General features: G+C 34.2%; 1 protein-coding gene across 1 annotated transcript; it reads left to right on the top strand.

Moving 5' to 3' along the window:
- The first annotated feature begins 2,537 nt into the window (after positions 1 to 2,537).
- On the top strand, positions 2,538 to 9,082 carry LOC130509117 (uncharacterized). Its single transcript, XM_057004769.1, has 18 exons — positions 2,538 to 2,685; positions 2,881 to 3,911; positions 4,032 to 4,289; positions 4,427 to 4,518; positions 5,028 to 5,237; positions 5,319 to 5,720; positions 5,807 to 5,982; positions 6,067 to 6,160; positions 6,279 to 6,335; positions 6,611 to 6,739; positions 6,886 to 6,954; positions 7,037 to 7,150; positions 7,238 to 7,399; positions 7,512 to 7,640; positions 7,737 to 7,838; positions 7,932 to 8,011; positions 8,107 to 8,247; positions 8,330 to 9,082. The coding sequence occupies exons 2-18, from the start codon at positions 2,903 to 2,905 to the stop codon at positions 8,913 to 8,915; spliced, it is 3,810 nt and encodes a 1,269-aa protein (XP_056860749.1). The 5' UTR covers positions 2,538 to 2,685; positions 2,881 to 2,902; the 3' UTR covers positions 8,916 to 9,082.
- Positions 9,083 to 18,795: the final 9,713 nt, after the last annotated feature.

Genomic DNA, 18,795 nt, shown 5'->3' with positions numbered 1-18,795 from the left:
TATATTTCACAATTTTGCCTATTCATATATATATATATCCTTTTATCTTATATCAAAGGATGATAATTGGTCATTTAAGTGGCATATGCATTGAGCCTGCTCCAAAACCTAATAAATCTCAAAAAGAAAAAACACCGTCTTCTCTCCCAGGCGCTCATATTGAGACACCCGTTCCGATCATGTTTTCCGACGCCGGCAGCTCCGTAGCTTGGCGGCGTCACCGTTTCTCTCTTCCGTTCTGCTCCTTTATCTTTTTCGCTTTGTTTTACATCCTTTCTCCAGAAATTTTTTTATGCTTTTGGGATTCATGAGTTCTGCCGTCGCTCTGTTCGTAAAATGTTGCAGTTGCCGTCTCCATATCATTTGGGTCCTGCTTCTCATTTGTAGCCCTCCTCCATCTCTCATGACTGCACTGACATCAGATCCAGCCCAGATTCGTTCTTCACATAAACTCCATTGGCCAGATCTGAAGGCTCCGCGACGAGCGTCACCTTCGTCGTCCTCTCGGGCGATGACCTCTCTCCCTTCAGGGATGATCTATTATGACTGGATTTGGTGTGAGCAAGAGCTCAATACAGTTGTTCTTCATTTACCACTTGACAGATCTGTGAAGCTCTATGACTTAGAACACCACTTCCTTTTCAATCCGGTGAGGAATCCCCCGCTAGAAGATATACAGACCAGTCTCTTCTCACCGCAATCATTGTTCACATATGCCCTTCCTGATATTTGCTCTCTCATGTCCAGCTTTTTAGATTTTGATAACCAGCGAGACTGTTTGGGTTCCATGACAACTCTCTGGATCCAGTATGGTAATACTGGTGTCCGAAGTTTCTGTTTGAACTCAATTCCTGGTTACTCAGCAAATCTCGCCAAACGCATATCTCAGGATGTTGTTATAAGGGCTAACAGCTCTTCGTTGCTGGATTTAACACATTGGTGTATGCCCGTCACTGCCGTATGCACCCAGAAACCATCATATCTCGTAGACCCATCTCTCTTGTGCTCTTCATGGTCAAGAACTTGTATGTATTCAGAGAGGGAAGGTGCATCAACCGAGCCTTACAAATTGGGATTAGAACTACATAGTTATCTCTCTGGTGCAGCCATTGATGTTACACACAGTTCAAGCCAAAGTCATCATCAAAGTGCAAATGTCATCGCAAGATTATTTCTAAAGTGGAGTTTACCAAAGTTTGAAGATTGCAGCCCTTTAGTCTCTTGTTTTCATAAAAGACTAATCAAATTTCCTCATGTCCAAGGCCATGAGAGATCCATCATCGATGATGCAGGTTCATCATCTTCTCACTCAGCGATTGTCTCCTTCGTGGCATCGGCATCGCTTCTTATTGCGGACATTTTGGCGTTGAGAAACACCATGATCTCTGCTCATCAGTGTGAGATTAACGCTTTCTTGATCTGCTCAGAGTTTCAGATTTTCATTAACCTTGTGAAATCAAGAGGAAGACATTTAGAGATCACTGTTCTTCTCAACGACATCCACTTACTATCAACCCTATCTGCAGTTAAATTTATGTTCATCCCTAGACTAGTTAATTATAGAGCTGACTTTTGTGGCCAAACAAGCTCTATCTCTAATGTACTAAACCTTTGATTATGAAATGAAAGTTGCTTTACAAAAAAAAAAAGTGGCATATGCATTAAACATCTAAATGGTGTCCTTCACACATAATTTTTTGTCATTCTTCTAGTTTTAAGTAATTATATAACAAAATTATCTGTTATCAAAACTGAAAAAATAACAATAGAAATAAATATTTTTTATTCCTATTGTTTTGTTTTTAATAAATTGTTCATCTTCATCCTTTTTCTTTAATGACTACCAATTAGAGCTATATTCTATTATGTGGTGTCTTTTATGAATTGTACATGTTGAATTCTGAAATATTAGGCTAATATCAATAGCCTATTATAATTTCTTTTTTCATATACAGATAACACATATTTTTAGTTCATGTCAATTAAAGTCTACGTAGAATATTAGTCATTTTCAGTAGTCCAAAATTAATATCCTGTCTATATTACGAAGAAATACATTCAACACGATTATACATGTTCTTATAATAAGCAAGTCTTTATCTATAATTTATAAAATGACTTTACCAAAAAACACAACTTATATAAAGTTCTAGTAAAAAATTAAGTAATGAAAAACTTGGTCGATATTACAATAAAAAGAAGAAACAAAGAGAAAAAATTCATAATAAAAAAACAAATATCATAAATTTCAAAATTCTCTATTAAAAATCAAACATTAATTTGTTGGTTTATTTATAGTATTATATAATTCAGCCATACTTTGATGTTTTACAAATTATATTATAAGATTAATACGTTTTTACAAGTGTAAGAAAAAATGAGAAGAAAATGCTTATTTTTTAGATTTTATTTTAAGAAAGGAAGAGTGAAATTAGAAGTTTTTTTTAATAGCATAATTATCTTGAGTTATCGGTTTGACCGGACGAACCGCACTCCTCTTCTCGAAACCGCTTTAAAATAATAAAATCTTAAACCCTTTGATTGATTTTTTTGTGAGAGAGAGAGAAAACCCTAAAAGAAGGCTTCTCGTTTCATTGCCGCCAACATCAGTCTTCTGCAGTCTCTCATCCATCTTCAAGCCAACAAACAAGCTCCACGAAGTGTCTTCTCAGCCGCCATATTCAGGTCAGAAACTCGAACGAACACGATCCACTTCTCCTTCTGTGTCTCTCTTTACTTAGATTCAATGTAAAAGTTCGAAGCTTTATTACTCTTCTTGAACCCATTCAGCTTCAATCTCTATGCTTTCATCTTTAATTAGGTACAATCACTTGATATTTCATTGAAAGTTTTGTTTTTTATTGTTGCCCGTCTCATCAGAAAGGAGAGACAGAACCTAGTTATGGAAGACATCGAAACCAACATGTGCCTCACACCCTCAGAAGACTTTGGCCAGTTCATGCTCTCTCGCTTATCTCAGTCAAAACGACCAGACCATAAACACCTCTGCGCTGTAATCGAGGAGCTCTCAAAGACTCTGACAGAAAGTAATCACAGTCGGACACCTGTGGCTTACTTCGCCGCCACGTGCAGCTCTCTAAACAGCCTCTTGTCTGCTGATGGTGAGCCATCTCTGGATGTCGTCCAGCCGCATGTTGTCATCCTCTCCCTCGTGTTCCCTAAAGTCTCACCCGGAGTGCTGAAGAGGAATGGCTTGGCTCTGCGTCTCGTCCTCACCGTTCTGCGTCTGAGATCAGCCACGCCTGAGTGCTTGGTCTCGGCGTTGAAGTGTTTGGTTCATCTCCTCACTACCGTTGAGTCCACGATGGGGAGTGAAGTCTCCGAATCATACAGCATTTTGCTGAGTTTCGTTACTCACTCAGATGGGAAGGTAAGGAAGCTAGCGAGCTCCTGTCTCCGTGACGTCCTGGTGAAGTCCTCTGGTACAAAGGCATGGCAATCACTCAGTGGAACTATCGCAGAGCTGTTCCAAAAATATTTGGACCTCGCACATAAGTCTGAAGTGCGTCCTGCGGAAGGAGCCAAGGGGGCGCAGCAAGTGCTCTACATTCTCAGCGCTTTAAAAGAGTGCTTGGCGTTGATGTCCAGAAAGCATATTGCTACTGTGATCGATGGGTTTAAGATACTGCTCATTACGCGCGATGCGTTCATTGCGAGGCCGGTGATTGACTCTTTGAATGCGCTCTGTCTCAATCCAACCTCTGAGGTTCCGGTTGAGGCGCTGGTCGAAGTGTTGTATCAGGCTGCTGTTCTGTTCTCGGCGCCTGAAACGTCTGCTGATGCTATGACCTCTACAGCACGTTTGCTGAAAGTTGGGATGATGAGGGCTTTTTCCCTTAACAGAGATGTCTGCGTGGTTAAACTTCCTAGTGTGTTCAATGGTCTGAAAGGTATGCTGTTGTATCTGCTCCTTGTTGCTTTTTGGTTTCAGAATTGCTGAGAGATAATGCATACCTTGTCGGTTCGGTTTAGCTAACTGTTGCCATGATATTTGTGCTTCGTTTTGGCAGATATTATTGCATCTGAACACGAGGAGGCAATCTTTGCAGCAACAGATGCATTGAAGAGTTTGATAAACTCGTGCGTCGATGAGAGTTTGATCAGAGAAAGCCTCAACGGGATCCGGAATTCAAACTTGGATGCAAGGAAGTCTAGTCCAACAATCATCGAAAAACTGTGTGCAACAGTTGAAAGCTTGCTTGATTACAAGTACCATGCAGTCTGGGACATGGCTTTTCAAGTAGTTTCGACCATGTTCGATAAATTAGGTACGTCTTGTAATTCTCTGTCTGGTCACTTCTCTCGTGTTGAAGTTTTACTTTTTTTTCTGGTATACCGACTCTTCTACCTCAGGGGAATCACTTGCTTAGCTGTTCATGTGCTAATCCTCTCACTCAATTTTCAGGTGAAGATTCTTCATATTTTATGAGGAAGACCCTCGAGGACTTATCAGATATGAAAGATTTACCCGATGAAGACTTCCCTTATACGAAGCAGGTAACCATACTATTCTGATCCTGGAGCCATGTGCTGGGGGGGGGGGGTTCTAGATTACAGTAGAAGTAGTTGACGTAGTGATGTCACTTGTGATCTGTTAAATTGGCTTTCATCGTTGGACCTATGTACATCTGATCAGAAATACGATTTTTTGCTTTTTGGTTACCTATATGGCGAGTCGTGGGAGGATATAAAATGCTGCAAGTATGTCAATAGATATTGGAATGTGTTGATTTTTTAGAAGTCTCAAAATGCATTTATCTTTTGGATACACTCTGTACGCAAACTTCTTTTTTTGTTCGGTATTGACTTGGTGGTAGCTCTTATGTTGTTGGTACAAAATTCGATATACAACTGTCTATGCAGAACTTGTAACGTATGCGTGCTCTCATTTTAGTTAACTACGATATAAGATGCTGCAACATGTCAATGTATTAGACCTTTCGTATTGTAGTCACGTCTTCTGGACTGTTTGTTTGACTGATGCTATCTTTGTTGGCGGTCCCCAGTTGCATGAGTGTGTAGGATCAGCCCTTGGTGCAATGGGACCTGAAACATTTTTAAACGTTGTGCGTTTAAACCTGGAGGCGAGTGATCTGACTGAGGTAAACGTTTGGCTCTTCCCAATCCTGAAGCAGTATACAGTGGGGGGACGGCTAAGTTTCTTCACTGAGTACATCTCTAGAATGATCGAAACAATGAGCCAGAAAGCTCAACAGGTAATCTTTTTTTTAATCATTACACGCGGTTTGGTTTTATCTTTGTGTCCCGCTAATGTTGCTAATTGTTTGTGATGGCAGCTCAAGCTACAAGGTCTTACTGCAGCATCTAGGAGCGTGGACTCTCTCTCGTATTCATTATGGGCTTTGTTACCTTCATTTTGCAACTATCCTGTGGATACTGCTGAGAGTTTTCAGGATCTGGGGAGAATATTGTGTGGAGCTCTTCAATCACAGGCTGAACCCCGTGGAGTTATATGCACCAGTTTGAATATCCTAATTCAACAGAATAAGGTAGTTGCGGAGGGTAAAGAAGTGCCTGTGAATGATGCTAGTCCTGCTATGTTACGAGCTAGTGGTCGTTATAATTCAGACATTGCGGCAGCTAATTTGAAAGTTCTGCGGTCGTGTGCTCCTAAGTTATTGGATGTTCTATCAAAGATATTTCATGAATCTGGCAAAGATGATGGCGGTTCTCTTCAGGTAACTAAAGGGTTGGGTACATGAGAGAAATTATATGATCTGTTGGAACATAATATCTGTTGATAACTTTAGTTATTTTCATTCAGTCTGCGATAGGTAACTTGGCTTCCATTGCGGAGAAAAAGACTGTTTCAAAGCTACTTTTCAAGACACTGCGAGAGCTTTTAGAGGCTACGAAAACTGCTATTGCGCAAGATGAAAGTTCTAACAGTGGGATGGACGTGGATAACACCGAAGACAAAAATTCTTCTGCCAACCTTAGGTACTGGTAACTTCAACTTGTGTTTCTGGTTTTATTAGTTGCAACTAAGCCAAAGCTGACCCTGTAATCTGTATTTCATTTCAGGGCGAGGTTGTTTGATCTGCTAGTTTCTCTCTTACCTGGTTTGGGTGGTCAAGAAGTAGATACCATATTCAGTTCTCTGAAGCCTGCAATGCAGGTTTGTAAATTGATTTGTTGTTGTATGTGGCTGTGAATTTATCTCTCTAATACATGAAGATAAGTTCACTTAATTGAGTGGATGAGTGGTATATGCTGATGTGAATCTTAAACCGCAGGATCCCAAGAGCCAAATTCAAAAGAAAGCGTACAAAGTTCTTTCAGTTATCTTGAAGGTATTGCTTCCTCTCCTTAAGATTTCATTTCACGCTCGACTAACTCAAGTACATTGATTACCTAACTAGCTAAATTTAATTGCTAGGATGCGGTTTGTACGCTATCAATATATTATATGCTAGCTTACGTTATGTTAAATAGTAGATGACTAACAATAAGTTATGACCCCTATACATTGCCACAGTTTCTTTATAAAAACCGTTAACTTTATCGTTCCTTTTTTAAATATATATATAAAGACTAATGTCGTTGATACGAATGTTTCTGTTGCCAGAGTTCCGATGGATTTGTTTCAAAACACCTTGAGGAGTTGCTTGAACTGATGCACAATATATGCCATGTCTCTGCCAAGCGCCATAAACTTGATTGTTTATACTTCCTGTTAGCTCATGCTTCAAGGACTGTAAGAATCTAAACCTTTTCGCTTTGCGTGTATTTGTGAAAAAAATGTATTACTTTAGAGATGTAGGTTTTAATTTGAGAACTACATTAAGTTTCGTTTACGGATATAGTCCTCCTGGATGCTTCTGATGGTTTTTCCCTGTACAGGATGATTTAAAGGCGAGAAAAGACATTGTTTCTTCATTTCTTCCCGAAGTTATACTTGCTCTAAAAGAGGTACTAAACATTGCTTGAAACTTTTAGTGTCAAAACTATGATTGTGCAAAAAACATTATTGAGGTCGCTACTGTTTCTGCAGGTAAATAAAAAAACAAGAAGCAGAGCCTATGACGTACTTGTTCAGATTGGGCATGCATATGCAGATGAGGAAAACGGTGGAGACAATGAGAAATTACATGGTTACTTCAATATGGTATGTTTAATCTAATCAAACAAGTCGCTGTAAAATTCTTTTTTGGTCAAGGTTAATTTGTTTACCTCTGCTATAACCGTGTTATAGGTGGTTGGTTGCTTGGCTGGAGAAAAACCTCAGATGATTAGTGCTGCTGTTAAGGGAGTAGCTCGTTTGACATATGAGTTCTCCGATCTCATAGCTAGTGCTTACAATTTGCTCCCTTCAACATTTCTTCTCCTCCAGAGGAAAAATAAGGAAATCACAAAAGTAAGTTACCTGTCTTCCCTTTACAACATGCCACAACTTTATATCTATCTCCTCCAGCGAACTGTTTTTCGTTTTTTCTGAAATCTACATCCAAATTTATTCTTGAAAACAGGCAAATTTAGGTTTGTTGAAGGTGTTGGTGGCTAAGTCACCCGTTGAAGGACTACACGCAAACTTAAAGAGCATGGTCGAAGGCTTACTGAAATGGCCAGAAGGAACCAAAAACCTTTTCAAAGCAAAGGTGTGTGTTTACTGCTTTCCAATATCCCCTTTTTAATTAGTATATTTATTTTTTTTGTGGATGCTTGTCCTCTAAAGAGTAGTGTTGGTAATATAGGTGAGGCTTCTATTGGAGATGCTAATCAAGAAATGTGGCACAGAAGCTGTTAAGTCTGTGATGCCTGAAGAACATATGAAACTCCTGACAAACATCAGAAAGGTTTGCTAACAATTTTTTTTTATTTAAAGTTGTCTAGATTTTGGTATCTGGTTTATGTATGCCATCCATAAATATTTTCTTGGTTTATCTCAGGTCAAGGAACGTAAAGAGAGAAAATATGCAGCTGCCTCTGAGATGAGTAGATCTCAGCATTCAAAGGAAACGTCATCAAAGTACCGTTTCCAACTCAGTTGTTGACTGATAAATAATCTCATAGAAGTTTTCTGAGTGGTCAAGTAATAATCCATGTTCTTTATTTGTCTTCCAGGGCCAGCCGTTGGAACGATACCAAAATATTTTCTGATTTTGATGATGAAGACGAGGACAGCGATGGAGACTACATGGATGGGGAGACGCATGGCCGTAGCAAGGCTTCCTCTTTGTTGAAATCTAAAGCATCCGCTTTGAGGTTTGTTATTATATACACATTTTGACAATAATCTTTGTGCTTTTGGATGTAGATTACCTAACCTGATGGTGACGTATTACAGATCAAAGAAAAGTCATAGGCAGTCTCATCTTGAAGTTAATGAGTCAGATGATGAGCCGCTTGACTTAATGGATCGATACAAAACAAGATCAGCTCTTCGGTCAAGTGAGCTTCGCAAACGAAAAGCTGACTCGGATGAAGAAGCAGAGTTCGATGAGGAAGGACGGCTAATCATCCATGAAGGAGGGAGAGGTAAAAGGAAGGAGATCTCTGATCCAGATTCTGATGCAAAGAGCAGCAAAGGTAGCCGTTTCTCTGCAAACACATCTAAGAAGAACCAAAAGCGGATGAAGACATCAGAGTCAGGATACGCTTACACAGGTAAAGAGTATGCAAGCAAAAAGGCAAGTGGGGATCTTAAGAGGAAAGATAAGCTTGAGCCGTATGCGTATTGGCCACTTGATCGCAAGATGATGAGCCGTAGACCAGATCAGAGGGCGGTTGCGGTCAGAGGTATGTCTAGTGTGGTTAAGCTGACGAAGAGGTTGGAAGGCAAGAGCACTGCGGAAGCACTTGCCGCCACTAAGTTCAAAAAGTTCAAGAGGAGTGGTCAGAAGAAATCAGCTGGGAAGAAGAAAAGCAAGTGAGCAAAAGCGGCAGTAAGCTTCTCACTATGTTTAAGATGTATTAGAAGTGGGATTGTATTTTATTTCACAGTTTTGAATGCTGAAACTTTACATGCCAATTTGTTAATTTACTAGTGTTACAGCTAGGGAAAAAATCTCATGAGTTAATACTGTCGACTTCGGTTTCAGATTGTTTGCCATATGCCCGTCACATCTTAGTAGTCCCAGTAGAAAATAACAAAAAAATAATAGTTCCAGTAGAGAATAACAAAAAAATAATCATGACAGCTGAAAATGTCACATGGTTTTGTTCTGTAACAATGACTGGTTTAAACAGCATGATAGACTGATGTCTCTGTATGGTGTTGATACTACCTTCAATGGATTTTTGGTAACACCTCTTTTTAATTGAATGTAAAATTGTATTTAAAAACCAAACAATCTTTTGTATAATAATGATTGCTTTGTTGTCTGTGAATTCTAAGAAAATGAGAATGAGTTATAGAGTTCATTCCTGCTCCGTTTTGAAGTTCCAGAACTGGTTTGTAGAGAGAACCATGGTTCCAGAGCTCCATAACTCTGGTCTTGTTTTGATGATTTTATGTAACACCTCTTAAACACTGAAGAACACCCTAATAAACAAGGTATGAGGGCTACTAATATTATATTATTCTTGGTCACAGCGGAATCCACATATAGTATGAAATTAGTACAAGTTTTAGGTTAGATGGGTGAGCCACTTCAAATTAGATGTAGCCACCTTCAAATTTTGGCCAAAACATTTCGTTCTTATTAAAGTCTCTAACGTGTTATTATCCCGCTCATGCTTTTAGACTTTAGGCAAGTTATATACTGATTGATTTTCAGAAATTCATTTATTTCATATTTTATGTTATTATTTCAGAATACATTATTAAAGTGAATTAAGGTTGTTGACAAAAAAGTGAATTAAGGTTTCATGAATAAATATATGATTACTAGGTGTTTTCCTGCACCATGTGCAGTAAAAAAATTTAAAATATTTTTAATAGATAAATATAAATTATATTTATTTTTAGATAATATTTTAAATTTTCTTTTTATTTTTAATATTCTAATATAAATTTGATTTAAATAAACATTAAAATTAAGATAAAAATAATATTGTTTATTTTAAAGGGACAATTTCACAAATACATTTTATTGGTACCATTAATCAACTATACCACCAAACAAATAATATTTTCAAAAATACCTAAATCATTAATAGGCAAAAGACAAAACTAACCCTCTCTTAATCCTAACCTAATTTCATCTCTTTCTCTCGAGAGAAAAATCTTTAACCGCGACGGCACTGAGATGAGATCGACGACAGCGATGGCGAAGAGATCGAGCGACGACGGCAACGAAATCGATCGATGACGGCGATGAAGGTGACGAGATGGAGCGAGTGCAACTAGATCGAGTGTATCCTCTCTCAAAAGCAAACGAGATCTAGCGACTACGGCGACGAGCAGTGACGGCGACGAGTAGAGCGCACGACGCAGACGAGATCGAAACTCAAAACCTCAAAATGTTAAATCTCAGCAAGAATCACAACTTGTAAGTAATTTTCTCGGATTTTGTTGTCTTGATCTACGAGAAAGTGTTATCTGTTAATAGTCGGATCTAAGAAAAAGATTTTTGATAGTGAACATTGAGTTTTTGAAAATTTATAACCCTTTGTAAATCTAAGTTATTTAGTAATGTAATTGACATGTTCAGTTCCCGACACTCATGGAAGAAGTGTGTGTTCAAGCTTATATGAGAGCCAACAACCCTGCCAACACACATTTGCTTCGATCTACAATGGTAATCACCATATTCATCACTGACTCTTGCTTTTTTATTAAGTCTTATTAACCAATCATTATAATTTTTTTTTGTTTCTTCTTGTGTCTTAGACTGCAGAGTTTGTTCATGCTACAAAGAAAGTGAAGGCTCCACCTCAGCTGCAGAAAACGGTGTGTTAAATAACTCAGTTTCTGTTGCTCTTTCTTGCATTTTTGTCTCATATGTCAGTTGTTTCCTATGATTTGATGAGTTTTTTTAAGAACTGCAAGTTAGTTACAAATTTGTTGCTTCTGCAGGTGCTTGTACATTACATTTGGGTCTTTGAGAAGTCTCTATTCCACACAAGAGCTTGATGGCGTCTCTGTGGCCGTAATGAATTTCTTTTAAAGGATATAATCCAACCTGCCCTCTGATTTTTGTTTATTTTCCTGAGTCAGTATCTCTGTATAATTTGCATCTTCTAGTTTATGTTGCAGCTAAAGGATGAATATTGTCTGATTAGGTTCTAGATAATTTTATAAACAATTTATACAGACTTATAAAAAAAATATAAAGTCTATAAGCAATTTATAAATGTTTATGAAAACAGTAAAGTTAATAAAAAAGTTATAAGGTCTATATAGGTTTACGAATTAATTAGAAAGTCTCTAAATCATTCGTAACAATCTATAACCATTTAGAATGGCTTATGAAAACATTTATAAGAGTTTGTAACATAATTATAAGGGTTTACAAGAATATAAATAGTCAATAAGAGTTAATACATCTTTTGTAATATTTATAAAAAACAGTTTATAAAGTTTGTAAATCATTTATAAATGTTTATAAATTATTTGTAAGGGTATATAAACCATTTATAAATGCTTATAAAGAAGTTAATAAAGTCTATAAATAGTTTACAAATGTTTATAAGTTAGTGTAATCAACAATGTCAGGCTCAAACCCAGCTCCATTCATCTGAACCAAAACACGCTTAGCTTCCATCATCTTTCCTTCTCTACACCAACCATACAACAATGAAGAAAAATACCTATGATCCGTTGGAAAAAACTGTAACCTCATATTCTCGAAAATCTTTGCAGCATCCTTAATGCAACCGTTCTTACACAAGGCATCAAGCAAACACGCGAACACATACTCGTCCGGTTCAGGCATTTTGTCTAGCACCTTGACGGCTTTCTTCACCATATTCGAACCCTCGAAACTCCTCGCGAGAACAACGAACAGCTCCGGCTCGATCAGGTGAGGATTCTCCTTCCTCATCTCCTTGATTAGACTCTAAACGGCTCCGAACCGCTGCAGCTTATAAAGAATTATAAAACAATTTATAAGGGTATGTAAAATTATTTGTAAGAGTATATAAATCAGGCATATAAAACAATTTATAAAATATATAAACTATTTATAAATTTTTATAAGAAAGTTATGAAAGTTTATAAATAATTTATAAGGGGTATGTATACTATTAATAAGGGTTTATAAAAATGTTATGAAAGCTTATATTCAATTTATAAAGGGTGTTATAAGAGTTGTATAGTCTATAACCATATAAAGTTTGTAAATCATTATAAAGTTTGTAAAAAAATTATAAATGTTTACAAATGATTTGTAATAGTATATACACCATTTATGAAGGCGTATAAAGAAGTTTATAATATAAACCGTTTATAAATGTTTATAAAAAAAATCAGTAAAAGGTCTTTAAATCCTTTATAAGAGTCTGTAACCATTTAAAAAGGCTTATAAGACAATTTATAAGGTTTGTTAAATAATTTTCAACGTTTATAAATTCTGCACAACTTTGAAGTTAACTGCGAGGTATTGTGATACTTCAACAGAGCCACCAGACAAGCCAAAAATGATCATCCAACGTTCAAAGCTGAATTATGTTGAAAATGATTTTTGCACTTTAGGTAATGAGGAATTTAGTGAAATAGAAAACTCACACCTTGCAGAAGTGTTTTAGAACTAGCTAGAAAGAATAACATTCAATTTTCAGGAAAGCCTTATGCAAATATGATTATTGATGAATGGGGGTAGATCATTGGTTCACTTTCTCAGATCAACCAATGGGGGTAGATCTATGATTATTGATGAATGTAAATAATTTATAAGGTTTTGTAAAAGAAATTTATAAACCAATCTTAAAAGTTTATAAAAACATTATGAAAGCATATATTCAATTTATAAGGGGTATTATATGAGTTATAAGGGTTTATAAAAATAGTTTATAAAGTTTATACACCATTATAAAGGATTATAAAACAATTTATAAGGGTATGTAAAATTATTTGTAAAAGTCAATAAACCATTTATAAAGTCATATAAGATTTGTAAGTCCGACAAACGAGGTTTCCTCGTTCGTGGAGCTGAAGGCGGTGGGGTCTGAAGCGGTGGAGCACTGTTTGCTGTCAGCATGTGCCTCAGAATCTGCCACGTATCTTCATATCTTTACAAAGCATGCACGTTTTCTTTATTTTTATGAACTTAATCTTGTGTATCAAAGTGTTGGGCTTTAAGCCAAAAGATTTTTACCCATAATTTCAGTCTATGAGGCTTAAATGAAAAGAATGTTGACAAAAAAGATTTATAAGGGTTTATACAAGATTGTAATTGGGTTTGAAGAGTTTGTATAGGGTTTACAAAAAAAAATATAAAGATTTTATAAGACTTTATCAAAAGATTTATAAATAGTTTAGAGAGTCTTTTTAAGCTGTTAGAGAAATATCTATTCAGCTAGAAAATATATCAGAAGAATCAGGTTAGTGGTATTTTGAAGTGTTACAACTTTTTATTTCGTGAAATCTGTTATAGAGTGTATGACAAAGCGTTGTAAGTACATTAAGAACTAAAACATTGTTAAAAGATAGTTTCTTGTTATTACTACTTCATCTGAAGGATGAATGCTTCTAGAGACATTAAGAAACAGACATTCAGAAAGAAGTCGTTATAGTCTTCTTTGAGTGTGACTTCAGCTGAATCAAACCACCAAGCAAGAGGAGTAGAAGGCATCATCATCATAGAGCCATGGCTGATTGGCGAGCACCAAAGTTGATGAGCTCTTCAAGCAATCAGTAGACTTGGGAGATGGGAGATGGAACATGAAACATGTACATTAGAAATCTGAATGCAATCCTCTCTAAAAAAACATGAAACATATATATTAGAAAATAGAATTTATAACATATTATAATACTTTGGTTTAAGTATGTATACCTTATTGCTAACAAGACCACTTGAAGGAGAAATAAGATTATCTCTTATACGAGTATGTTGTATACTATATACTTTTTCAACTCTCTGAATCTCGTTCCATTCAGTATCAAGGCATCTTTGTGTTCCTCTCTACAAAATTAAACATGGATATATTTTCTTTTATAAACCATTATAAAACAAAAATCTTTATTTTTTAATAAGTACGTAACAACCAACAATAACTCAAATAAGAGCCAATACTACGAAAAATAATGATATTAATGTAATACTCCATTAAGTCTAATTTCTAAAAAAATGAATACAACCTTATAATTATTAGTAAGAGTTTTGAAAATTACCTCAAATGCATTACTAGTTCCAACAATAAGCGAATCATGAGTACATGAAATTTCATCTCATGACTGAACCATATTTGACATAATCTATTTGTGTTTCTCTCTGAAAATATAAAAACATAAGGCTAAAATGTGTATAATATCTTTTATGATTTCTTTTATAAGGCTTTATAAATATAAAAATTGTAATAAATACCTCAAGGGATAACTTTTTCCAGCAATAGGCAAATCTTGAGTGATTAAAACTTCATCTCGGGTCTGAATCATATTTGACACATTCATTGATGATAATGGATTTCTTTTCTGAAACATTAAAATGAACATAAAGCTAGTAGTGAATCATCAAATGACATAATTATATTTATAAGGTCTTATAAATGTAAAATTTGTAATAAGTACTGCTATGGCATACTTCCATCAATAAGCAAATCATGAGTACTATATACTATCTTGTAATATAACTAACTGATAACTCTTATAAACGAAAATGTTAACAAGGAGTTTCGTGTAGTTACCTTAATGGTTACATATAGATGAAGGCTTCCATTCTCTTGAAGCCACAAGATATTCACCAAATTAACCAACTTTCCACCATTTCTTTGCTTATTAAAGAACATCATTGGATAAACATAAACAAGAGATACATACTAAACTAAGAATTCATAAGCAACACACAGATAAAAGCATCTCACTGTGAAAAATAATTATAAGGTTAATGCATAAACTCTATGTTCTTCATAGATAAATAATTATAAGGTTTTATAAATTTGAATGTCAAAAATCACTTTTTTGATGCTTCCTTCTCAAAACATCTCGAAACCTTCGCTCATCTTCTTCCTCTGTTTTCCGGATCACGTCTAGATTTCGTCAAAGTCGCTAGATATCGCGACGTTCGCCAAATCTCGCCAGAAACTTGTAAGCAACACACAGATAAAAGCATCTTACTGTGAAAAATAATTATAAGGTTAATGCATAAACACTATGTTCTTCATAGATAAATAATTATAAGGTTTTATAAATTTGAATGTCAAAAATCACCTTTTTGATGCTTCCTTCTCAAAACATCTCGAAACCTTCGCTCATCTTCTTCCTCTGTTTTCCGGATCACGTCCAGTTCTCGTCAAAGTCGCTAGATATCGCGACGATCGCCAAATCTCGCCAGAAACTCGTCAGCTCTGTCAAATCTCGCCGGAAACTCGTCACCTTGTCAAATCTTGCCGGAAACTCGCAGGTTCATCAAATCTCGCCGGAGAACTCGTCGGTTCGTCTCATTCGTGTTTCGCTGGAGAACTAATCAACATCGTCAGGTTTCGCCGGAGAACTTGTCATCGTTGTCAAAGCTCGCCGGAAAACTCGTCAGAATCGCTGGATCTCGTCGAATTTGATTATCGGTTGTCGTTTAATTTGGTGGATCTGAAATTTTAAGAAATCGTGGAGAAAAAGATAATAGCTTTAGGTTTAATTAGATATGGGTATAATTGTATTTTTTCTATTAAAATTTTAATGGTAAAGTTGGTTAAGGTATAAATGAAAAGTGGTACATTGAAAGTGGTATTAGTGACAATTTCTCTATTTTAAATTATATTTAAGAATGTGCATGTATATATTTAAAATTATAATCTTAGGTAAATTTTTATTTCTATTTATTTTAATTAAGTATATTCAATAAATATGTAAAAATTTCATAATTGTCAAAGTTTAAAATTAAACAATATTTATAAAATTGTAGATATATATAAGAAATTAATGATTTTACGATTTAATTTGATTTTACAATTTAATTTTTTATAATTTTCTGAAAAATGTATACATTTTTGAAAATTTTATAATTAAATGATATTTCGAAATTTGAAATGCCATAGTTTAATATATTTATTTTAATGATGATTTATGAGTTATTACTATATTCTAAAAAATCTAAAAATGTAAATCGACAATAAATGTAATATATGAATTATTACCATATTTAAAAATTTTACCAAAATATAAATTAACATTAAATATAATTGTCCATGTCATATTAATCTATAAGACATGTCATCAATTTTAATAGTCATGTCATATTATTTTTGTGAGAATGATTGTAGAGAGGACATGTGGCAAAATCACTTCTCAAATAAGTCTATGGGATATTTTAAATTTTCTTTTTCTTTTTAATATTATAATATATATTTGATTTAAATAAACATTAAAATTAAGATAAAAATATCATTGTTTATTTTAAATTATATATTTAAGAATGTGCATTATATATTTAAAATTATAATCTTAGGTATATTTTTATTTCTATTTATTTTAATTAAGTATATTAAATAAATATGTAAAAATTTCATAATTGTCAAATTTAAAATTAAAAATACTTATAAAAATTGTAGATATATATAAGAAATTAATGATTTTACGATTTAATTTGATTTTACGATTTAATTTTTATAATTTTCTGAAAACGTATACATTTTTGAAACTTTTATAATTAAATGATATTTCGAAATTTGAAATGCCATAGTTTAATATATTTATTTTAATGATGATTTATGAGTTATTACTATGTTCTAAAAAATCTAAAAATGTAAATCGACAATAAATGTAATATATGAATTATTACCATTTTTAAAAATTTTACCAAAAATATAAATTAACATTAAATATAATTATCTATGTCATATTAATCTATAAGACATGTCATCAATTTTAATAGCCATGTCATATTATTTTGTGAAAATGATTGTAGAAAGGACATGTGGCAAAATTACTTCTCAAATATAGTCTAGGGGATATGGTTGATAAAAGAGTTAAATAATATATGATTATATATATCAGGGGGGGATCAATTTCAATCCACACACTGCTCAGCTCATTATTCGGTTTCTTTTTTCTTTTGTTGGCAACCTCACCAGTCAACTGTTACCAAGAAGTCTATACCCTATCCCTATGTTTTGATACAAATTAGTTATATGGTAACTGTTTCTTTGTTCTTTTCACGCATGTGAAATGTGTAACACATTAGACTCAAACGAGCTAGTGAAATAAATATTTCATTGATTGGGAATATGAAATAATGAAATGGGAATGCTGAATAAGGGGAATAATTGAATACATTGACCGGAGGCGTTCTTCCAGTCTTAGCCGACAAAAGCAAACACTTGTCACCAACTTTTTATATATGCACATCACATGCACTTGCTATAGTGGAAAAGCGCCAGCCAGCGAGCTTGACCAATGAACATATTCATTATGTTTTTGAAGTATTTGTATCATGCCAAAATCTAAGATTGCTATGTATCTCTTTTATATTATCGATGAGAACGATATGTTATATGAGTCCTTGACTGATTTAACTAGAACTTGATGTTGTAGAAAACACTCATTTACCGAAGTAATTAATGTCAGCCAATACCCTAATCCGTACATGTTTTCTACTGTGTTTCGTACGTTGGCAAAAATACATGTACATGCAATATGAAAACATGCGTGCATATATACATATTGGCATGTTGCTTCCAATAATTAAATCATCAATATAGAATGAATAATTTTACTTTAGTATTATCAATAATTGCTTTTCCAAAAAAAAGTTTTAGAAGCATGGTCGTCTTTTTACACATTTTTTTGCAGATGAAGCCTGGACTTCAACGTCACTTTATGTGACTATTCTCCAGCTGCTCGAATTTGTTGTGAAGGCTCCTCCCACGCATAGTCCAGCTTCGATTGAAGACCTATCTCTTTTATGTTATTTATCTATTGTATTTTCTGCTTATGGCCAAAGAGGATGGATAATTCCTTCTTTCTACTGTATGGAAGACGTTTGAGCTTTAATGAAGTGTTAAAAAAGGGTCTAAACTTAAAATTTAAATTAATTACTTCTAAATTTAGGATCTATGAATTTTAAAAGACTAGTTAGAGATATATGATTTTTTCTTGGGTTCACCAACCAATAGTATTCTCTTATTCTATATTCGGTATCTTTTAAAAAATGAAACAAAATAATTGCAAATTATATTATATTTAAAAAAATAAAAAGATAAAATAAATAAAAATAACAGTAGTTGTCAAAAAGAATTTAAAAAATATATTTGTTTTTAATATTTAGTGTTTAGTGTTTATGATTTATATTTTGGAATTTATCCAAAGATTTCATGTTTCTTCAAGAGTTTAGGATTTATTTAAGAGTTTATTTACACAATACTTTAGGATTTATGATTAGATTTTCGGGTTTATTTTTTTGTTGACAACATTAAAATTATTTTTTAAATTATTTTTTTCATACTATTTTTATTTATTTTTAAGTTTTGTTTTGAAATATAATATAATTTGACAAGTTATTTTGTTTCCTTTTTTAAAATACACTAGATCTAAAGTGACAAATTTATATTGGTTGGTGAATCTACAGGTTCATCTCCGGGGTGAACTCAAAAATAACTGGACATATATTAACTCCTAAACTATATCATTACTTTAGAAAATATATTGTTGATATGTTTTGTAAGGTTAGAAATAATTTGAAACTGCAGTGTTAAAAAGATTCCACCAAGGCGCCG

The sequence above is a fragment of the Raphanus sativus genome, chromosome 3 (assembly GCF_000801105.2).
Source record: "Raphanus sativus cultivar WK10039 chromosome 3, ASM80110v3, whole genome shotgun sequence".
NCBI lineage: Eukaryota > Viridiplantae > Streptophyta > Magnoliopsida > Brassicales > Brassicaceae > Raphanus > Raphanus sativus.
This window is presented reverse-complemented; position numbering and strand designations above follow the sequence as displayed.

Excerpts from the sequence above, each read along its gene's own strand:
- LOC130509117 (XM_057004769.1), top strand. The coding sequence starts at position 2,903 with ATGGAAGACATCGAAACCAACATGTGCCTCACACCCTCAGAAGACTTT. Across the intron at positions 5,238-5,318 it reads TGAGCCAGAAAGCTCAACAG|CTCAAGCTACAAGGTCTTAC; the intron begins GTAATCTTTTTT and ends TTGTGATGGCAG. Across the intron at positions 8,012-8,106 it reads TCAAAGGAAACGTCATCAAA|GGCCAGCCGTTGGAACGATA; the intron begins GTACCGTTTCCA and ends TTTGTCTTCCAG.